General features: G+C 36.9%; 1 protein-coding gene across 1 annotated transcript in view; it reads right to left on the bottom strand.

Annotated features, from left to right (window-relative positions):
- The window catches only part of PPM1D (protein phosphatase, Mg2+/Mn2+ dependent 1D), a 46,903-nt gene that overhangs the window by 6,505 nt on the left and 19,985 nt on the right, over nt 1-20,413 (bottom strand). Inside the window, exons 3-5 of the mRNA XM_047080911.1 lie at nt 15,700-15,824; nt 3,130-3,320; nt 1,069-1,311 (exon numbers count right to left, since the gene is read on the bottom strand). Coding sequence (XP_046936867.1) covers nt 1,069-1,311; nt 3,130-3,320; nt 15,700-15,824 — 559 coding nt within the window. The remainder of the gene's footprint in view (nt 1-1,068; nt 1,312-3,129; nt 3,321-15,699; nt 15,825-20,413) is intronic.

Here is a 20,413-nt window from a genome sequence, read left to right as displayed (position 1 = left end):
GGAACATGAAAGTAATGAATACATTCAAACTGAGGAATAGACAAATACTCAAATGAACATAAGCTCCTTCACAACTCTCAAAAAGAGAAAGGAGATTTTAAAAGGTTTCAATCTGCATTATTATTCAAAAGTTTTCAAAGAAAAGAAAGCTTTGACAAGAAATTCTTCTAAGAATATAAGTACAAAATATTAATTTGTCAGTTTCTAAATGAAGAGTCAATGCAAGGAAAACTAAGTTGCCACCTGTATGTGAAGTAAAAGAAAGCACTAAAAGTAAATTTCCAAGTACTGAGCATAGGATCACAATACCAAAATCAATCAAATTTTTTGTACTGTGTAGCTCTGAATACCTTAAAAAACTGTCGAATACATAACATAAAATTCTACTGTATTTCCTATTTTAATGGTCAGTCTTCTAAAAAGCACATTCTCAGAAGGCCCAAGTATAACAAAGTAGTTATCAATACTACTAATTTTTAGTAGGAAAATACTGGGATGAAATCAGAAAAAAAGGAAATATGGTACCACTTAAATTTGTTTCATAGCCTATCTTAAACTCATTCAATATTAACATGAGTAAGAAGAGGAATAATGTTTCTTATCCATGTTATCAGGCAACCAGTTCTAAGGTCTGATATCCTAAGGTCCACTTCAATCTTGAGTCTGTACGATCTAATCCAAACTGTTTAATCTCTCAGTCTTATTATCTGTAAGACTGAGTAACAACTGCACTATTTACCTATTTGGGTTATGAGGTTCAAATGAAATATATATGAAAGTACTTCACAAACTTTTAAATGCTTACACAAATGTTCATAGTATTAGAAGAGGATCATTAGAATATTATTACATCTACATCACCTTTCTATTAGGTGCTGTACACATAGCTAGCATTCAGAATAGCACTGATGTGAAGATGAATCAATGACAATAAGTTACATGACAAAGATCTATCACTTTCTTGAACCTCATTCAAATCCAAAATCCTTTTCTATGAAGAATCTGAAACCAACCAAAGAAATTCTGTTTATCAGAACAACTTAAATACCATTTAAGAGAATTACATACCTTGACTGGTGGTGTAGAACATGGAGAAGGAGTCATCACGCAGGTTTCTTGACTATTATAGGAAGGACTATCTGTCAGGTTCAGATAGAGCTCATCTTCATTGGTGAAATTTCCCTGACTGTCCACTCCTGGAGAAATGCAGATCACTATAGCACTAGTATTATCTGCTCGAAGCATACGCTGCCTCCAGCGGCCTAGTGCTCGATTCACAAGCATTTTGGCACAAGACTGTCCATGCTCACCCTATATTTGAAAGAACAAGAAGAAAGAAAGTTCACAACTCAGATTTAGTTGCCACTATATCTGTTATCAAATTTAAAGGTGTGTGTGGGTTTTTTTTTTTTAATGTTTATTTATTTTTGAGAGAGAGAGACAGAGCGTGAGTGGGGGAGGGTCAGACAGAGAGGGAGACACAGAATCCGAAGCAGGCTCCAGGCTCTGAGCTGTCAGCACAGAGCCCGACACGCGGCTCGAACTCACAAACTGTGAAATCATAACCTGAGCTGAAGTCGGCTGCTCAACCAACTGAGCCACCCAGGCGCCCCTGTTTTATCAAATTTAAAATGAGGTATTCATATGGCTTAAATTAAATCTCCAAAATTTCAAACATTATCCACAGTCCCCATAACTATGTTAAAATACTATTGCTCTAAATTTTTTAAAGTAATAAAACAAGGCCTTATCCTGTGGTTAAATTTCACCTGTGTTTTTTTCTTTTTGGTAGCAAGAAACTTAGTCTTCACTGTAACTTTAATTAGGAAAAGCTATATAGAAGTTATCTAAAATGGGAAGTAAACATCAAATTATTACAGATAAACAATTCACAAATGAGATAATCAGGCATGGTAAAAAAAAAAAAAGAAACACAAACAACAAAAAACACGTAGTTCAAACTCATGTTGTTTAAAGGTCAACTGTACATAAAAATGATGCCACTGATATGAGGAAAAAAACAATACAGTAAGTGGCTATGGTATGGAGATCACCACATACAAACAGAAAGAATAAAAAAAAAAACAAAACTCCAAATGATCTCATGTTATGCAAATAAATGTGGCTTGGAATAAAACTTTTAGTATCATACACAGATTCAATACATGTATTCAATAATTACTAAGTTTCAAAGAACAGAAATGAAATGATTTTCTTCCACCATACACTCTTACTAGGTGATCTCATAAGTTGTCACAGCTTTACCTAACTCTTAATACTCAAATTTGTATTTGAGAGGCTTCTCTCTCAAATATTCCTGCCTAATGAAAATACCTATCTAGATTAACCACAAGCACCTCCAATTCAACATGCCTACATCTGAATTATCACCCTTCTACCCCAGAATAATGTGTTTCTTCTTGATAATAGCTATCACCAGTCAAAAATTTGGGCATCACCACATTCTTCCTCCTTAAAAACCCAAATTCTATCAATTCTACCACTCATGTATTTCTTTTGTTATTGTGTATATATGGATTTGTTGTTTTTTACCACTGTTACCCTATATCAAGCTTGCAAAATTTCTCATTTGGAATATAACAGTAGCCTCCAAAAGGAAGCCTAATAGATCCATTGCTAAAAATCAAATCAGGGGCACCTGGGCAGCTCAGTCAGTTAAGCATCCAAGTCTTGGTTTCTGCTCAGCTCATGATCTCATGGTTAGTGGGTTCCGGCTCTGTGTCAGGCTCTGTGCTATCAGCACGAAGCCTGCTTGGGATTCTCTCTCTCCCTCTCTCTCTCTCTCTGCCCCTCATGTTCTCTTTCTCTCTCTCAAAATAAATAAACTTTAAAAAAATAAAATAAAGAAATTAATGAGGTTTCATAGGCCCTTAAGTCTTAAGGCTATTCATAAAAGTCTATGGTTGTGTGTTTTGTTATCTAGTTTCATTTATTTATATCCTGTCTCCTTCTCCTGATGAGTTGCAAAGTCTGTTTTACTAATTCTAGAGCCAGGCAAATGCAAAAATCTACACAAAGTGAACATCCTTAGTTCATATTCAAGACTCCTGACCAACGTACTAAAACAATGTACAGGTCATAATATCAAATTATTGAGTCACTTCTCACCATCAAGTATTTTTTCTCCTCTTGGTCCTGGCACATTGAGATGGCATCCTGCGGTGGGATCATATTCCAAAGTCCATCACTCCCCAAGATAATGTACTTGTGCTTTTGGGGGTCAAGAGTGTGGACACTTGTGTCTGGTTCAGGTGATACCACAAACTCACCACTGAAGAAATCATAGCTCCACAAATCACCTGGGGGTGGGGGACAGAAGTAAGAAGCAAGAAGTATTATTTCCAAGCTAGTAATATCATGTCAACAGATTAAAGGAGAAAATCTACATATTCATCTCAACAGATGTAGAAAAGTATTTGATAACATTCAAAGTCTACACATGATTTAAAACACACACACACACACACACACACACACACACACACACACACACACAACTTCTTAAGCAAACTAGAAATAAAAGACAACTCCCTTAACATGATAAAAGTTCTTTTCTAACACTATACTGAAGGTCCCGCCCTGCATAGTTAAGTTTAAACAATTAAAATCAGATATATAAACTGGAAAGGAGAAAATAAACTACCATTTGTTTCAGATAATTTTATTTCTACATGGGAAATCAAAACCAAATCAGATAAATTATCAGAAAAGGAACATTTAGAAAGGTTGTTAAATACAAACCCAGTTTATAAAAGTGAACTGTATTTCTAGACAGTAGTAAGAAATAGTAAATATAAATTTAAACAATGTATTTATAACAGTTAACCAAATGTAAATATCTGGAAATAAATTTAACAAAAGTTGTGCAAGTCTTTTATGGACAAAATTATACAATTAGATTACAAAACATTAAAAAGACTATCTAAATAAATGGAGAAATAAACTATTTCAAAGGAAGACTTAATACTTTAAAGATGTTAATTCTCCCAAAAATAGCTTTTAAAGTCAATGTAATTCCAAGCAAAACCCCTAAAGAATTTTTGTAGAATGACAAGCTTATTTTTAAAATGTACAGGGAAGAACAAGGGCCAAGATTAACCAAGACAAGTGTGAAGAAAAGATAAAAGACAGAACTTGCTCAACAATGAGGAGTCTTAGTTGCTATCTGAAAACCCCTGCTCACCCGTAGCGTCAAGAAACGATCTAGTCAAAACTTACAGAATAAATGTCAGTCACTTGGAAGAAAATTCTAGAAATAAAAATGAGCATTTTTATGTTCTTAAACTACCACATGACCAGTCTTTGGAGATTAATAGTTCACCCTTTCAGTGAGTGAGGAAAAGAAGTCCTCATACAGTTACCCTCCTTCTTGATTAGCTCTCTGTGAAACAATACCTAAACTCCTACCTTTCAGACGTATTAGTACAAACCTCAAAATGTGCAACTTAAGAACTTTTAGTTGACTCAGGCCATCAAAAAGATTTTTACAAGTGAGATAGAAAAAACATTTTACAGAAACCATTTATTCTTCTGTGATACATAATACAAAATAAGTGGAACAATGTAACTTTTCTTTTGCTCCCCAAAACTGGGGGAAGAGTAGAAAGAAAGGAGAAAACATTAATCTCTGACTCTTTTGTTTATAGTGAAATGTACTCTGAGTAAAGACCTAAATTAAAAGCAAAAGGTTTTCAGACAAGAAGGTGGTTTTTGCACTTTCACCATGTCTGACTTCTTTTTAAAAAAGAGGAAGCTCCTAGTCCTTTCTCTTCCTTACTTAAGCTTCCCTATTACCACCCAGCAGAAGTATCGGCCAATTCAAACATGCTCAGAGTCTAAGGAAAAAATAATTCATATCAATTACTCCACTCTAAAAGAGCAAAATTCATTGCTAAACCAGCCCCTTGAAAGAGAAAGGGGCAATTCAGTCTTCAGAGTAGCAACAGAGTGCACATACGGGCACCTCACTGGCTCAGTTGGTAGAGCATGCAACTCCTGAGCTTGGGGTTGTGCGTTTAAGCCCCATGCTGGGTTTAGAGATTACCTAAAAATAAAATCTTTAAAAACAAACAAACAAAAAAGAACACACGGGACCACTAAAAGCTAATTATAATCCAGGTCGACTCACAAAGACACATTTAGTTCTTTATGTTAGCAAAACAAAGTTCTTTGGCTGATGAAACTTTTAAAATGAGCATGGAAACAGTTCAGATAAATATTAATATAGCAAGTACAGAATTCATAAGTGATGCTAAAAGCTTTCAAAAGCAGTTTTTCCTCATTATTTGGAATTACTATTGCCATTCCAAGTAAGAACATATGTCTAAGTTTAAAATCTATGTAAAAAAAGAAATTCCAATTTTCAATATAATGCAGATTACATGACCTTTAAAAAGGGCCACAATTTCTCATGTATAAACTAGTATTAATATCTTTATAAATTTAAAAATATTTTTAAATAAGTAATTTTTTTCACTTAAGAGGCACAGTGTGTCAGTTTCTCCCATCATTGGCAATGCCAACCTAAACTATTTGGTTCAAATGCTATCAACCACCACTGTACAGGTGCCCTTTTCATTTTGTAATTGATATGTAATCCAAAGGGTGATAGCTTTGAGTGTGTGTGAAATATCCTCTTGTCCACCAAAATATGCCATGTTTTAGCATTCATTAATGATTCTTAGCCCCCTATGTTTAACTGTATGTTTAACTTTAACTCTCTATAATTAACTGTTACTATGATGGTTGTAAACTGATGACAGAATAAGAACATTCTAAATTACACTTTTTGTTGTGTTTTCTGAAGAAGAGTTTCCCATTCTCCTCTACTTGTTTATAATCTTTTTAGTATCTTTATAAACTTATGGATTCTTTTTCCTTCAATATGCTATAAATTACTCCTGTCGTTATTTGCTTTGATGCTCAAGTTGCTTTAAATTTGCCAGTAAAAGTCCTTGGAGTGTTAATTTTTAACAAACTCATTACGTGAGTTGTATTCATAGCCAGATTTAAGAATATATGATATAGCCACAGTTCCTTTATGTTACCAATTCAGAGAATTTACATGGCTTTACCTGAGATCAAATGAATGAGGATTAGAATTGGCCCTTGAACTAATTGTTTCTATCACTGACCTACAGTTTGTACACCAAAATAGGATCACAGAGTATCATTCCTGTACATTCTAAAGGGAGGGACCTTGGGCACTGGGGCAGATGTAGTTGGTTGCCTGCTTGTTGGCTGTTTCCTTTTTGTCTTCAGTAGAGGCACTGGAGGGACCCCAGAGGAGAAAGAGGTCTTCCTTCTGGTTTCAGTATGTTTTCTGCTTTCTTCTGTGGCACATGGCAGCCCAGTGCACAGGACACAGTGGTCCTCACCCCCAGTGAATTTCAACATTCCTCTCCCTACCCTCTTTGGGTGGCTTCCCATGGAGAGCTCCCAAACAACTTTTGCCTCACTTAATCCATTCTTAAAACTGCAACCCAAATCATCCTTTTAAAACTCAAATTTAACATGGCGGTATGGGGCGCCTGGGTGGCTCAGTCAGTTAAGTGTTCCACTTTGGCTTAGGTTATGATCTCACAGTTCATGGGTTCAAACCCCGCATCAGGCTCTGTGCTGACAACTCAGACCCTGGAGCCTGCCTCAGATTCTATGTCTCCCTCCGTCTCTCTCTCTGCCCCTCCTCCACTAGTGCTCTCTCTCTTTCAAAAATAAATAAATGTTAAAAGAAAAAGTTAAAAAAGAAAAAGATGGATGGTGGTGATGGTTGCACAACATTGTAAATGTACTTAACACTACCACTGAATGGCACACTTAAAATGGTTAAGATGGGGGGCACCTGGGTGGCTCAGTCAGTTAAGTGGTTGACTCTTGATTTGGTCTCAGGTCATGATCTCACAGGTTCATAGGATCAAGCCCCCCATTGGGCTCTGCACTGACAGCGCAGAGTCTGCTTGGGATTCTCTTCCTCAAGATAAATAAACATATATTAAAAACAATAATGATAAAATAAAATGGTTAAGATGGCAAAACTGTATATGTATTTGCCATAATTGAAAACACACACACAAATCAAGTTGTTTCCCACTTCTACTCTGCAACAGTTTATTCCTATTCTTAAGACACAACTCTTAACCACAGTCTAAAAACATGAAATATTTTCTCATTTTATCTGTGCCTCTTATTCCTGTATCAATCTCTGTTCTAGCTACACTGTCCTTTGTCAGAGCTCTTTATATTCACCAGCCTTCCTCCCATCACAGAGTTGTTCGTAAATGCAGTTCCTATGCCTAGAACACACATTCTTCCACTTTTAACATCAAGTAATTGTTCAGACTTAAATATCTCTTGCTTCTCCAGCTAGTAAAATACCATTTTATTTTATTTAAATGTTTTATTTATTTTTGAGAGAGAGTGCACGTGTGCAAGCAGAGGAGAGAGTGGGGGGGGGAGGGGACAGAGGACCTCAAGTGGGCTCTGCGCTGACAGCAGTGAGCCTCATGATGAACCGTGAGATCACAACCTGAGCCAAAGTCAGATGCTCAACCAACTGAGCCACCTAGGCGCCCCTAAAATACCCTTATTTTAAGTTCTTATTAACATGCATACAAATATTTAGAGATGTAATTTTTCAGTCCTTTTTGTGATCTGATGAATGCCTCTCCCCTTCTCTAAACTGTAAGATTCCATGAGGACAAAGGCCAACCACATGCTTGACACATACTGTAATCAGTATCTGTTCAATGAATAAATGATTTGCAAGATTCACATGCAATTCCATGAGGCAGCCACAAGAAGGCACCTTTGTCACATCTGTACTCAAGTAACTATAATCCTAATGAGTGCCTAAAAACGATACCAATTTCTGCTAAGCAAACTTCCCTCTTTCCCAAAACGCTAGAAGAAAAATGGCCACATACCATAAGAATGGTGCTAAATACGATAATTTAATTTACTATGAGCCAATAAGTATTATCATGCAACACGTTAAACTATTAATTTTTTTAATTAAAAAAATTTTAGCAGGGGTGGGGAGAGACGGAAAGAGTACATGCATGCACATATGTGCAGGGGAGGGACGGAGGGAGAGAGAGAATCTTAAGCGGGGTCCACGCTCAGCACGGAACAAGACACAGGACTCAATCTCATAACCATTAGATCATGATCTGAGCTGAAACTAACAGTGGGACACTTAGCCAACTGAGCCACTCAGGTGTACCCCATCAACAGTATTTAAAATACTCCTATCTATGCCACTGACTCCCAAATTGCTATCTCCAGCCTGGACCTCACCTACTGCCAATTTTCATAACCAGAAGTCAACTGGACATCAGTGGTTTTATGTCTGATAAGCACCTCAAACTAACTTGTTAAAAACAGAACTCCTGACCTCCTTTTACAACTGATGTTTCAGTATTTGCTATGTGATTAATAGCTGTTCAGTTAAAAAAAAATCATTAATAAGGATATCTGCATTCATTGTTCCTTCTGCCTAATAAATTCTCTTGCCCCAGAAGACACCCATAGGTCTCAATGCCTCATCTCTTGATTCAAATGTCATTTTTTTCAGATCTCCTCTGAGTATTCCATTTAAAATTACACCCCTACTTCCCACAACATTCCCTGCTTTATTTTTCATGATAGCACCTTTCACTACATAACACAATACATAGTCTACTTATTATTTCTTTATTGTCTGTTTTCTCCTACTAGAAGGTAAGTTCCATGAGTCCAGGAATTTTTTATTGTTTTGTTCATTCTGGAATCCCTAGAACCTAGAAGACTACCTGGCACATAATAGACATTTAATAGATATTTGGTAAATAAATCAACAAAGATTCATTTATGAGTCATGAAGAAGTGGGAACTCTGTGTGGTTTTAAAATATGTGCACAAATTCATTATACTTCGTAAGCAGCACAGCTTAATTCTGCTCAGAAGAAAAATTGACTAGATTTTCTAGTCTAGTCTAAGAGGAAGTGATGATGTGTCGCTTTTGACACTAGACCATAAAAGCACATTATGGTTGTTGCACCTTGCTCTCTTGCATCACTTGATCAGGGGAAGCCAGCTGCATCAAAGAGCCCTACAGAGAAGCGCACAGGACAAGGAACTGAGGCCTACTTCCAACAGCCAAGTATGTAAGGCATCCTAGAAGTGAATACCCCAACCCCATTCTGGCTTTCAGATGATACCCATAGGTGATATCTTGATTACAACTACATACGAGACCCTGAGCCAGAATCACTCCCAGGTTCTGAGCCACAGGAACCATATGAAATAATAAATGTTTTAAACTAAGTTTGAGAATATTCTGTCAGATAGCAAGAGATAACTAATTCAGTTACTCACTCTGGGGAGATATTGAGTAAGATCTAACAACATTAAAAATGTACTTATCTATGAACTGAGTTTTCCAACTGGTATGCCTTGAATGGATTGAGTATGACCATGTGTTAGCAGGATGGGACCTGAGTGGCTAAAGCCTTTAGGCCAGTTACCTCCAGCCTGAAGTAGCCTCCTTCACTTACTGAAGAAATATTATCATACTGTATGTGTATGTCATAGTATTTAAAAAATTTTTTTGAATGTTTACTTATTGAGAGAGACAGATATTGAGAGAGACAGAGCATGAGCAGGGGAGGAAGAGAGAGGGAGGCACAGAATCCAAAGCAGCATGGGGCTCAAACTCACAAACTGGGAGATTATGACCTGAGCTGAAGTCAAACGCTTAACTGACTGAGTCACTCAGGTGCCCCTGATGTGGTGTTTTAAAAGTAGGGGGCGCCTGAGTGAGTCAGTTAAGTGTCTGACTTTGGCTCAGGTCATGAACTCACAGTTTCATGAGTTCGAGCCCTGCATCAGGCTCTGTGCTGACAGCTCAGAGCCTGAACCCTGTTTTAGATTCTGTGTCTCCCTCTCTCTCTGTTGTTCCCCCATTCGCACTCTCTCTCTCTCTCTCTCTCTGTCTCAAAAATAAATACAGATTAAAAGTTGGTAAGTAATGTACTATGACCCAGCAATTCCACTTCTAATTTATATGCCTTAAAGAAATCTCATAGGTGTATATATTCATAGCAGCATTTTTCATAGTAGCAAATGCATAGATATAACCTAACTGTCCAATCAGGGTGTGGAAGAAGAAAATACAGTTTCATAGTGAGACTGAACGTCTAATAGTCAACAATTAAATTAAAACTACATTTATAAAGATGAATAAATCTCAAAAACAACACACAGTGAAAATAGCAAGTTAAAAAAAGGTGTTTTGACTATGATAGAAAGCTAATCCAAAGATCAACATTTAATTATTTATTTGTTTGTTTAACTTATTTATTTTAAATAAAGGCAGACTGCCACATGCAGACCTTATTTGGATGTGTCTGGAGTCTTGGAAGCTTGACACTACCCTACGTTCTCCTATCAGTGGACCTCGAGAGCTTGTTTGGAGACTCTAGCTGGGGGGCACAGCTACTAATATACCCTTAACCGAAGAAGGGTCCTCCTCTATCAGGGAAGGTCATCCTCATCAACCAAGTATGCAGCTTCAGGAGGGATGCACATGGAGCAGTGAGGGAGGAAGGGGACACCCACCTAGCCAGCCAGATCAGTCAAATCAACCCTGGCAATCAATGGGTTGACAGATGTCACAGCCAGATCGCCCTCACATCCCAAAGATCAACAATTTGAAAAATATTACCATGGACTCTCAAAACTATAAGAGATCCTCAAAGTCTTATATTCTCTAACTTCCTATCCACTGTAGAAATCTATGCTAACCACAATGGGTAGCCATTTAGCCATGTGAACACTTCATGGAGCACTTCATGGTTCGTGGGTTTGAGCCCCACACTGGGCTCTCTACTGTCAGCACAGAGCCTGCTTTGGATTCTCTGTTCCCCTCCATCTGCCCCTCCTTTGCTTGTGCTCTCTCTTAAAGAAAAAAAAAAAATCTCTCCAAATACACCAATCAATACTTTTTGTATTGACTATACATTCTGTAAGAAGCTCATTGAATGCCATTATTCAGTCTCCATCTCCCCACCCTCACTATCCCAATAAAGAACAAAGATGCAATATAGAAATTTGACCTGGTAGCGGTTAATAAGAAAAACATCTAAAGACTGGAGCTATTTGAATAAAACAAATGTGATATGATTACTAAAAGCTAATGACAGGATTCCAGGACTGTTATTAGTAGAAGTACAACACTCAGGTAGCAGGAACTAAATATTTCCATTATACTTCAAATTGGTCACACCACATCTTGTAGAGTGTCCTCAATTCTGGAACATTTACTGAAGGAAACATCTAGAGGAATATGATAAGAATAATGAAGAGACTGAAATTAGCCTAGAGGAAAGACTAGAGAAACATGCTAGGCAATTTTGAATAGGTAAAATGATGGTCATTAGGCAAAAGGCAAAATAAATATACTGCTTTGTTTTTGTTTCAGTACACATAACTAGAGCCAACATCTGAAAGATTCATGGAGGCAGATTTTAACTGACAATTATGCAAGTGTTTATACTATGAAATATTAGGATTTACTGAAGATATTCAAGCATGGGCTGAATTATTTCTTGTCTGAATTGCTCTAGAGATATCTCTGAACAGAAGAATATGTGAAACAGAAAAACCAGTTAGTTTTCTTGGTCTTTCTGCTCCTTCTTTTCCACTACACAATCACTAATGGGTTTCAAGGCTTAAAATGCTTGGCACATATACTTCATATATACATAATAACTTGGCATCTACTCTTTAAAAAATGTTTATTTATTTTTGTGAAGAGAATGTGAGCAGGGAAGGGGCAGAGAGGGAGGGAGAGAATCCCAAGCCGGCTCCGAGCTGCCAGCCCAAAGCCAGATGCAGGGCTTGACCTCATGACTGTGAAATCACGACCTGACCTGAAATAAAGAGTTGACACTCAACCGACTGAACCACCCAGGCACCCCAGAATCTAAACTGAAGGTTCACTTTACTTTTTGAACCTGAAGTGAGACCCTGCCCTCAGTCCAGTGAATTGCCCCATAAAAAACCCTCTATTCTTTAGTAATATTAATTCTCTACCAATTATCACCTTCCTCCCTCTTTTTCCTTGCTAAGAATTGAAGGATCTCTTACATCACATGCTTATACTATGACATGAATAACCTGGGTAACTAAGATAGCATTCTAGTTCTGCAAAAATCTACAAAATATGTAAAGTGCCTATATACTGCTACAAGCCCCTAAATAGTACCCTTGTCTCTAATTTTATTACCCTATAATTTTAGCCATTATAGCAGCCAAAACGACCCTTTAAAAACACACTCGATAGTACCATCAACAATAGCCAAATTATGGAAAGAGCCCAAACGTCCATCAGCTGATGAATGGGTTAAGAAGATGTGGTGTGTGTGTGTGTGTGTGTGTGTGTGTGTGTGTGTGTATATATATATATATATATATATATATAATGGAATATTACTCAGTGACCAAATGAAATCTTGCCATTTGCAACAACGTGGATGGAACTAGAATGTATTATCCTAAGCAAAATACGTCAGTCAGAGAGATAAATATCCTAAGATTTCACTCATATATGTGGAATTTAAGAAATAAAACAGATGAACATATGGGAAGAGAAGGAAAAATAAGATAAAAACAGAGAGGGAGGCAAACCATAAGAGACTCTTAAATACACACAAACTGAGGACTGCTGGAGGGGGTATCTGGTGAGGGGATGAACTAAATGGATGATGGGCATTAAGGAGGACACTTGTTGGGATGAGCACTGCATGTTATTTTTAAGTGATGAATCACTAAACTGTACTCCTGAAACCACTATTACACTATACGTTAACTACTTGGATTTAAATAAAATTAAATGAATAAAATAATAAAAAAATAAAATAAAAAACTGAATCAGTCCCTGTCCTACTTCGATAAGCGATAACAACAGCTAACATTTATAGAGTGCTTATGATGTGCCAGACACTATTTTAAGCACTTTAAATATATTGTCATCCAATCCTCACAAAAGAATGAGGCAGGTACCATCATTAACCCCATTTACAGCTGAAAAAACTGTACCCCATTAAGTAATTTACATATAATAAGTGATTTGCCCAAGTTTGTATAGTAAGTAAACAGCATTGGATTGGAGCCTTGGAATCTTGGCTCCAAAGTTTCTCTCTTAACTACTGTGGTATACTTCTACTCCTCAATTCCTTCCCAAAAGTATTTATTTGTTTATTTATTTTTATGTTTGTTTATTTTTGAGCGAGAGAGAGTGCGAGCTGGGGAGGGGCAGAGAGAGATACAGACACAGAATCCAAAGCAGGCTCCAGGCTCTGAGCTGTCAGCACAGAGCCCAATGTGGGGCTCGAACTTACAAACTGCTTAGATCATGACCTGAGCTGAAGTGAGATGCTTAACCAACTGAGCCACTCAGTCGCCCCAAAAGTTTATTTATTTATTTTGAGAGACAGCATGAGTGAGACAGGAGCAAAGAGAAAGAATCCCAGGCAGACTCCACGCTGTCGGTGCAGAGCCCAATGCCTCAGGGCTCAATCCCATGAACCACAAGATCATGACTTGAGCTGAAACCAAGAGTCAGTCAGATGCTTAACCAACTGAGCCACCCAGGTACCCTTTTCTCAAAAGTATTTAAAATGAAGTTCCTTATCATGGTCTAGCCATAAAGCCTTGTGGGGTTTAGTTCCTGCCTACCACCCATGTCTTCACCAAACTTACCTTACTTAGCCTGCACAGCCCTTCTTAATTGGGTAAGTATCCTCATCTCCACTTTCATTTTACATCTCTACCTCCTCTCTCTCACACTGGTTTCATTCATGTTCCTTAAAGACATCAAGCCCTTTCTTTCCTGCATTAGGATTCTGTGCTTGCAAATGACAATTTCCAACTCAGGTTAAGTTAGGCCCAAAAGGCAACTCAGAAGAAAACCCAAGTAGTTCACACATCAGACAAGAAACTGGAGAACCAAGCATGGATACAGGTCAGTTTCAAGCCTTAGGCAGGAAAACCCTACCATATCAATGGGCACTGCTGAAAGAAGTCAATATTCCTAAGATGAATTCATTCCAACCAGTTTCTTTGTTTTTAATTTTTGTCCTTACTAGAGTCACAATTCAAAATCCTAGAATAGAGAATCTGACTGATTTAACTGAGCTGACCTATGTTTTACAAAAGGACCCTGAATAGGAACATCTAAATTAAGACTGCACGTATCAGGGGAGACATAATTCCCAAAATTTAAGTATGTTATTTAGTAGGAAAAGAGAATACATGCTGGACAACTCACCCATCCACTGCCCCAAATCAAATACCTACTGCCTAATGGCTTTGTGGGAATGTTTTGACTATTATTTTCCTCGCCCCCTTCTCCTCCTTCAGGTCTTAACTCAAGTAATAAATACTTTTTTAAAGAATGTTCCTTGATCATCCTCTTTAATGTAGCCTTCCACTGTTACCCACTAATCCTCCTACCAATTACAGGTATATCACCTTGTTTAATTCCTTTATGACACTTTTTAGAACAATTTTCCCATTTGTTCATTTATTGTCTATTTCCTCCACTAGATTATAGGTTCCATGAATGCTAAGCCTATCTGCATTTGATCACCAAAGACGAATTAAGAGATAGTAATATGAAAGGTAGAATGATCTTTTGAAAATGCAAATCAGATGGTGTTACTCTTTACCTTAGTATCATTCCATGTTTCCCAGTACACTCAGACTAGAATGCAAATATCTGCCATGATATGGCCCATGTCTGCCTCATTAACTCCAGTCTCTTGATAATTCCTAGAACATGTCAAGTTCTTTCCCAATTCAGGATCCAGGCCTGAAATATTCTTTAACAGACTCTTCACAAGAATAGCTCCTTCTCAGCCATCAAATCTCAGCTAAAATAACACCTCCTAAAAGGAGCATTTCTATTACACTATATAAAAGTTTTTCCATTCTAAATTATTTTTTATTACAGAACCCCATTTCTTTTCCTCACAGTACTTCCTAATCCATACTTATTTCATTTACAAGCTTATTTCTTTATTGCCTATCTCCTCAACTACATAGTCTTGTTCCGTGAAAACAAACAGAATATATCTACCAGTAAAATCTCTCCAAAGCCTAATTCTGTTAGAGGAAAGAAGGAAAAAATCAGTGTTTCCTAAAAGAAATTTGCTGTACAAGAAAATTTAACTGGCACATCCCAGGTAAGATATTTCTGTAGCTATAATCCTCTAGCCTTTCTTCCAAAACCAGGTAGACTAGAAAAGAAGTATTTTTATTTTGTAATGAACAATTATTTTGCTAGCTAAAAAGAAAAAGAACCTTAAAGGCTCTTAAGAGAAATATGAAAGGCTGAAGGAAGCACATTTAAAAACAGTTTTAAGGGTAACACCAAGCCCAGACATACATATACTTCCCTAAGTATAGGTAGGAATCAGCAAAACATTAAACGTGACTCCTAATTAAGAAGCAATTGGCACTGAAATCCGTATTTTAACCTTCCCCTGGATTGAGTGTTAAAGCATTTACTATTAAAACAGCATATTTCTGCCCCCCATTATCTGTTAAATGAAGGTTTAGTTCTTAGTTTCCTCTTTTATGTTACCACCGTACACTGGAGAAAATGTAATAGGATTTCACTAAGTAAGTCCTACTTACCAAGTGCTCTTGCTACTGCCAGAAAAGGAATCTGGTCAATAACTGTACTCCTTCTAACAGGTCCATTGTGAGTGAGCCGAGGTCGTTTCCAAACTACACGATTCACCCCAGACTTGTTCATCACACTGAAAAAAGAGTTCATAAAAATACTCTAAATGAATAAAATATAACAAAGTAGGTCAATGTGTCAAATACCTAATACAATCAATTATCATGAAATAATGACTTATCTATTTCAGACACAAAGATGCATAAGCCAAGATTCCTGTTTAAAGAGCAAAGACAAAATAGGGTAGATTAACATGGGGAATTTGGAGATTACTAAGGTAGGTTAGACAGAACAGAGTGGAAGTAATGAGAAGAAAAATGAGTAGATAACTTGTCAGAGAAAAAAGCAAGGTAATGTGATAACTAACAAAACTGAGGAGAGGAAGAGGCTATAAATAAACAATGATAAAAAAATTAAAAGGGGAAGGTTATGTAGTTTTTGAGACTTGTACTGAAAACGGTACAAATTCAGTTTTAATATTCTTAATTTGAGGCATAGGATATACCTAAATAGAAACAACTATGTATTACAGAAATATTTCTGTAATTAGAAGTATGAGAGTAGACTTTGCAAGCAGATCAGCTGTAGAGATATAGATGTGGGAGTTACAGAACAAGGAAACTCTTAAAAAGGAATGTGGCATAGGAGCAACAGAAATCTGTAATTAGTATATGGAGAAGTTAGTACATGTTAGGGTACCTAAAACATGAAGATATAGTCAATCTTTGAGCAAAAAAAGTAATAACACAATAGAGATGGTCTCTCTGCAGTTACCTGGCATGACTGAAATGGTAAACTGACTCTTAATTTAATAACCTGCCTGGATTAAAAAAAAATCTACACAAGAAAAATGTTCCTCTGGAAGGCTAGAAAAGTTGGGGAGAAAAACACAAAGAGGATTTTCAAGAAACTATATTAGCCTAATTGATATTAAGTCTACCTGACAGATACATGCAGAAGACAGAGGGTAATTCCCAAGACTCTGAGACAGATGACACTAAGATAATTAAGTCTTCTCACTTAGAACTCCCATGCATCCAGAAACCCTTTGATTATAATCTGAAATTTCATTTCATCAACAGCAGGCCAACTGACAATAACATGAGGTTTTCTTGTCAGTTATTTTTCTCATGATTAATGAGTACTAAGACATCTTGATGAATACATGAGTCCCTTATCAGTTGATTATGTTGACCTTGAGTAGCATGACTCTATCCTCCTAAACTTGATGAACACCAAAATAAAACTGGCTTTAAGATTTAGAAAGCTGTGGGGTGCATGGGTGGCTCAGTCGGTTAAGCATCCAGCTTCGGCTCAGGTCTTGACCTCACGGTTTGTAGGTTCGAGCCCTGCATCGGGCTCTGTGCTAACAGCTCAGAGCCTGGAGCCTGCTTCTGATTCTGTGTCTCCCTCTCTCTCTGCCCCTCCCCTGCTCATGTTCTGTCTCTGTCTCTCAAAAAAAAAAAAAAAAAAAAAAGATTTAGAAAGCTGAAGACAGGACAACTAATGGCAACCACCCTCAAAGGAATGTCACTATAAAATGCCATATACCTCAGCAGCTGCCAGCTAGTTAAGCCCCAACTATGGCTTTTCTATCTCTACTCTAACTTCAAAAGAATGAAGATACTAGAGAAAAAAGAGATAACAAATGGAATAAAAGTCCTAAGAGAAGAAAAATAAAGGCATAAGCCATATAAATGAGAAAAGGCCACTCTTCCTCTGAGCCAAGAAAAACATGAATATGGCAGAACAGCCTCAACCTTTCTGAAGTAGAAAACAAACTTATCTGATAAGGGCATGCCAGGGGACTTGAGCAGCTGTCTCACGAAACTTTCTGTGACGATGGAAATGTTCACTCTGCTGCTCTCCATGGCTACTGAGCACTGTAACTGTGGCTAGTGCTAAATGAGGAACTGAATTTTTAATTTTATTTGATTTTAATTCTATTTAAATTTAAACAGCTATATGTGGCTAGTGGAAACTATATTGGATAGCACAAAGGAGGAATGAAGCAAGTACAGAATGGTCACAAAACGTTGTCAATGATAACACAGAAGAGAAAATTAAGAGAGTTGTTTATTTACTATCCCTTTGAGAACCCATTTAGTTTAATTCACAGTCCTCAAAGCAACATTATTCTAGGTCATAGTCTCAAGAGTGAGACTATCAAAGGTGGCCATTTTGTTATTCTATGCTTTCTTCAATGCTGATCCTCAAAAAACAAACAGGAGAGTAAAGATTAAATCTACCATTCACAAGAAGAAACACCATCATTCTATCTTCATACCACCTAAGTCCTATTCTTTCCTAAACCTGCTCCCTAAAATGTAAGTTTTAATACATACTTAGGTAATTACAGTAGCTACCCAAATTGTTTCCATTATAAATCTAAGTAGGAGCTCTCTTGACACTTAATAGTCAAAGATATTATGGTCTCTGTGTTTCTGAGGAACAAAAAACAAAACAAAAAACAAAAGCAGACTGCTTTTATTGTACTCCCTGCTGTTGTCCTGTATGATTAAAAGGCATACACAAAAGGAACAGCCTGATATGCAGAGAGCTGACTGAGCAGCAACAGAAGGCTGGAAAAACATAGCACTGGCCAGTTGCCTAGGGTGAGACAGAGGGAAAGGAGGAAATAACTTCTAATAAAACAGCTCAATTTGTGCAAAAAGACACCTGCTCCCAAATGGCAAAGAGCATCTGTCCAACTATCCAGATGGTATTTTAAGTGATAAGACAAAAAACAAACTCTAAAAAAGTTATTAAAAAAAAAATCAAAGAAAATCTAATTTAACAATTCATATAAAAAATAAAGAATCATCAAGAAAATATTTTTAAAAGATTAATGAAAAGGGATCAGGCCTACCAATATTAAAAATTGCAACAAAGCCTCAATTAAAAAAAAGCATTGCTATTGGTACACATGTAATATTTAAAAAGCTCAGAAAAAGACCCAAGGATATAGAGGAATTCAGTTTATAATTGCAAAGCCCACTTTGCATGACTACCAGTAGTGGTCTCAGATACAGACTGACTTTCAAACTCATAGGATCACATAAATGACAGCATGAAACCAGGCTCATTTAACTTTGTAGGATACAGAACAGGAAGCACAGTATGCCAGCATGGCAGCTTCAGTCATGTTGTCTCCAGAAATGATCCTTAACAGAAATCCAAGAGCCATTTTCTAGCCCCCATAAATGAGCTTCATATGCCACAGGAATCAGTATCTTTTAATAGCCCATCCCTGCACAAGTCAAACTGCATGATATAGGGCTGCTAATAAGGTCTGTGCTTTCCAACAGAAATTTATAGTACACTCAAAATCTTCTCTAAACAGATACAGTTCCAATTCAAGGATCAGTATACCATAAGCAATGTTACCTTATAACAGAGCTAACACTCTGTTATTTATCTTAACCAGAGAAACAGTGCTAGAAGAGAGTAAACTCAAGGTCATCTTCCCATTAAAGAGGAATTTTATGCCTGGTAAAGACTTCTAATCAGTAAGAAAAAGATATATAATTGTTCCAGTAGCTACTAATGACCATAAAGAAAAAAAATTACTTGTACCCTACTACACATCTCAGATTTTAAAATTCCAGGGAGACTGAAGGTCTCTCCATACAAGTACTAGAAAAGTGATTCCCAGATCTTTTCAGGGGGTCTGCCAGGTCAAAATTATTTTCGTAAGACCACGTGTATACAGTGGAATTTTTGAAAGGCTACATGTCTTGATATGATATATGATAAAACGTGTCAATATTTGGATATGTGTAACTCAATAAACCAGTATTTTACAAATGACCAATGCCTATGTTACAAAATCACATATGGGCACTAAATACTATACCATTCCAACTATATGATCTTCTAGAAAAAGCAAAACCATGGAGACAACAAAGAAACCAGTGGTTGCAGGTAACAAAGGAGGTAGGGAGGATAAATTGGCAAAGCGCACAGAATCTTTAGACAGTGAAACTATTCTTATGATACTGTAATGGTAGATACATATTACTGTATGTCTGTCAAAACTCTAGAACATCCCTAAGGTAAACTACGGACTTGGGGTAATAATGATATGTCAATGTAGGGTTATCAATTGTAACAAATACACCACTCTGGTGTAGGAGTGAAGTTTGTGTGTATAGGAGGAGGCAGGGAGTATACAGGCATTCTCAGTACCTTCCACTCCATTTTGCCATGAACCTAAAACTGTTCTAAAACATAAAGTCTATTAATAAAAAAAAAAAAAATCCTATGTGGATTTAAAAAAAAAGCCATTTAAGCAATAGCTCTCAATTGATATACCTATGGATCTTAATGTGAGTGTATAAAAAGGTCATTAATATATACTATTATTAACCCTTAAGAAACTACCTCTTTTTGAGTTCTGGAATAACATCAAAGATGAGTATCTCCAATACATGGAAAAGTTTTTAAAATATTCCTCCTTGGGACACCTGGGTGGGCTCAGTCAATTATAGTCACAATCTTGCAGTCTGTGGGTTTGAGCCTCGCATTGGGCTCTGTACTGACAGCTCAGAGCCTGGAGCCTGCTTCCATTTCACCCTCTCTCTCTCTCTGCCCCTCCCCCGCTCACATGCTGCTCTCTCTCAAAAATAAACATTAAAAAAATAAATACATAAATGAATGAATGAA

The sequence above is a fragment of the Lynx rufus genome, unplaced genomic scaffold (assembly GCF_022079265.1).
Source record: "Lynx rufus isolate CCGP_SWC_20201006 ecotype Redwood Valley unplaced genomic scaffold, mLynRuf1.p SCAF_18, whole genome shotgun sequence".
NCBI lineage: Eukaryota > Metazoa > Chordata > Mammalia > Carnivora > Felidae > Lynx > Lynx rufus.
The sequence above is the reverse complement of the archived record's forward strand: the minus strand, read 5'-3'. Positions and strand labels throughout refer to the sequence as shown.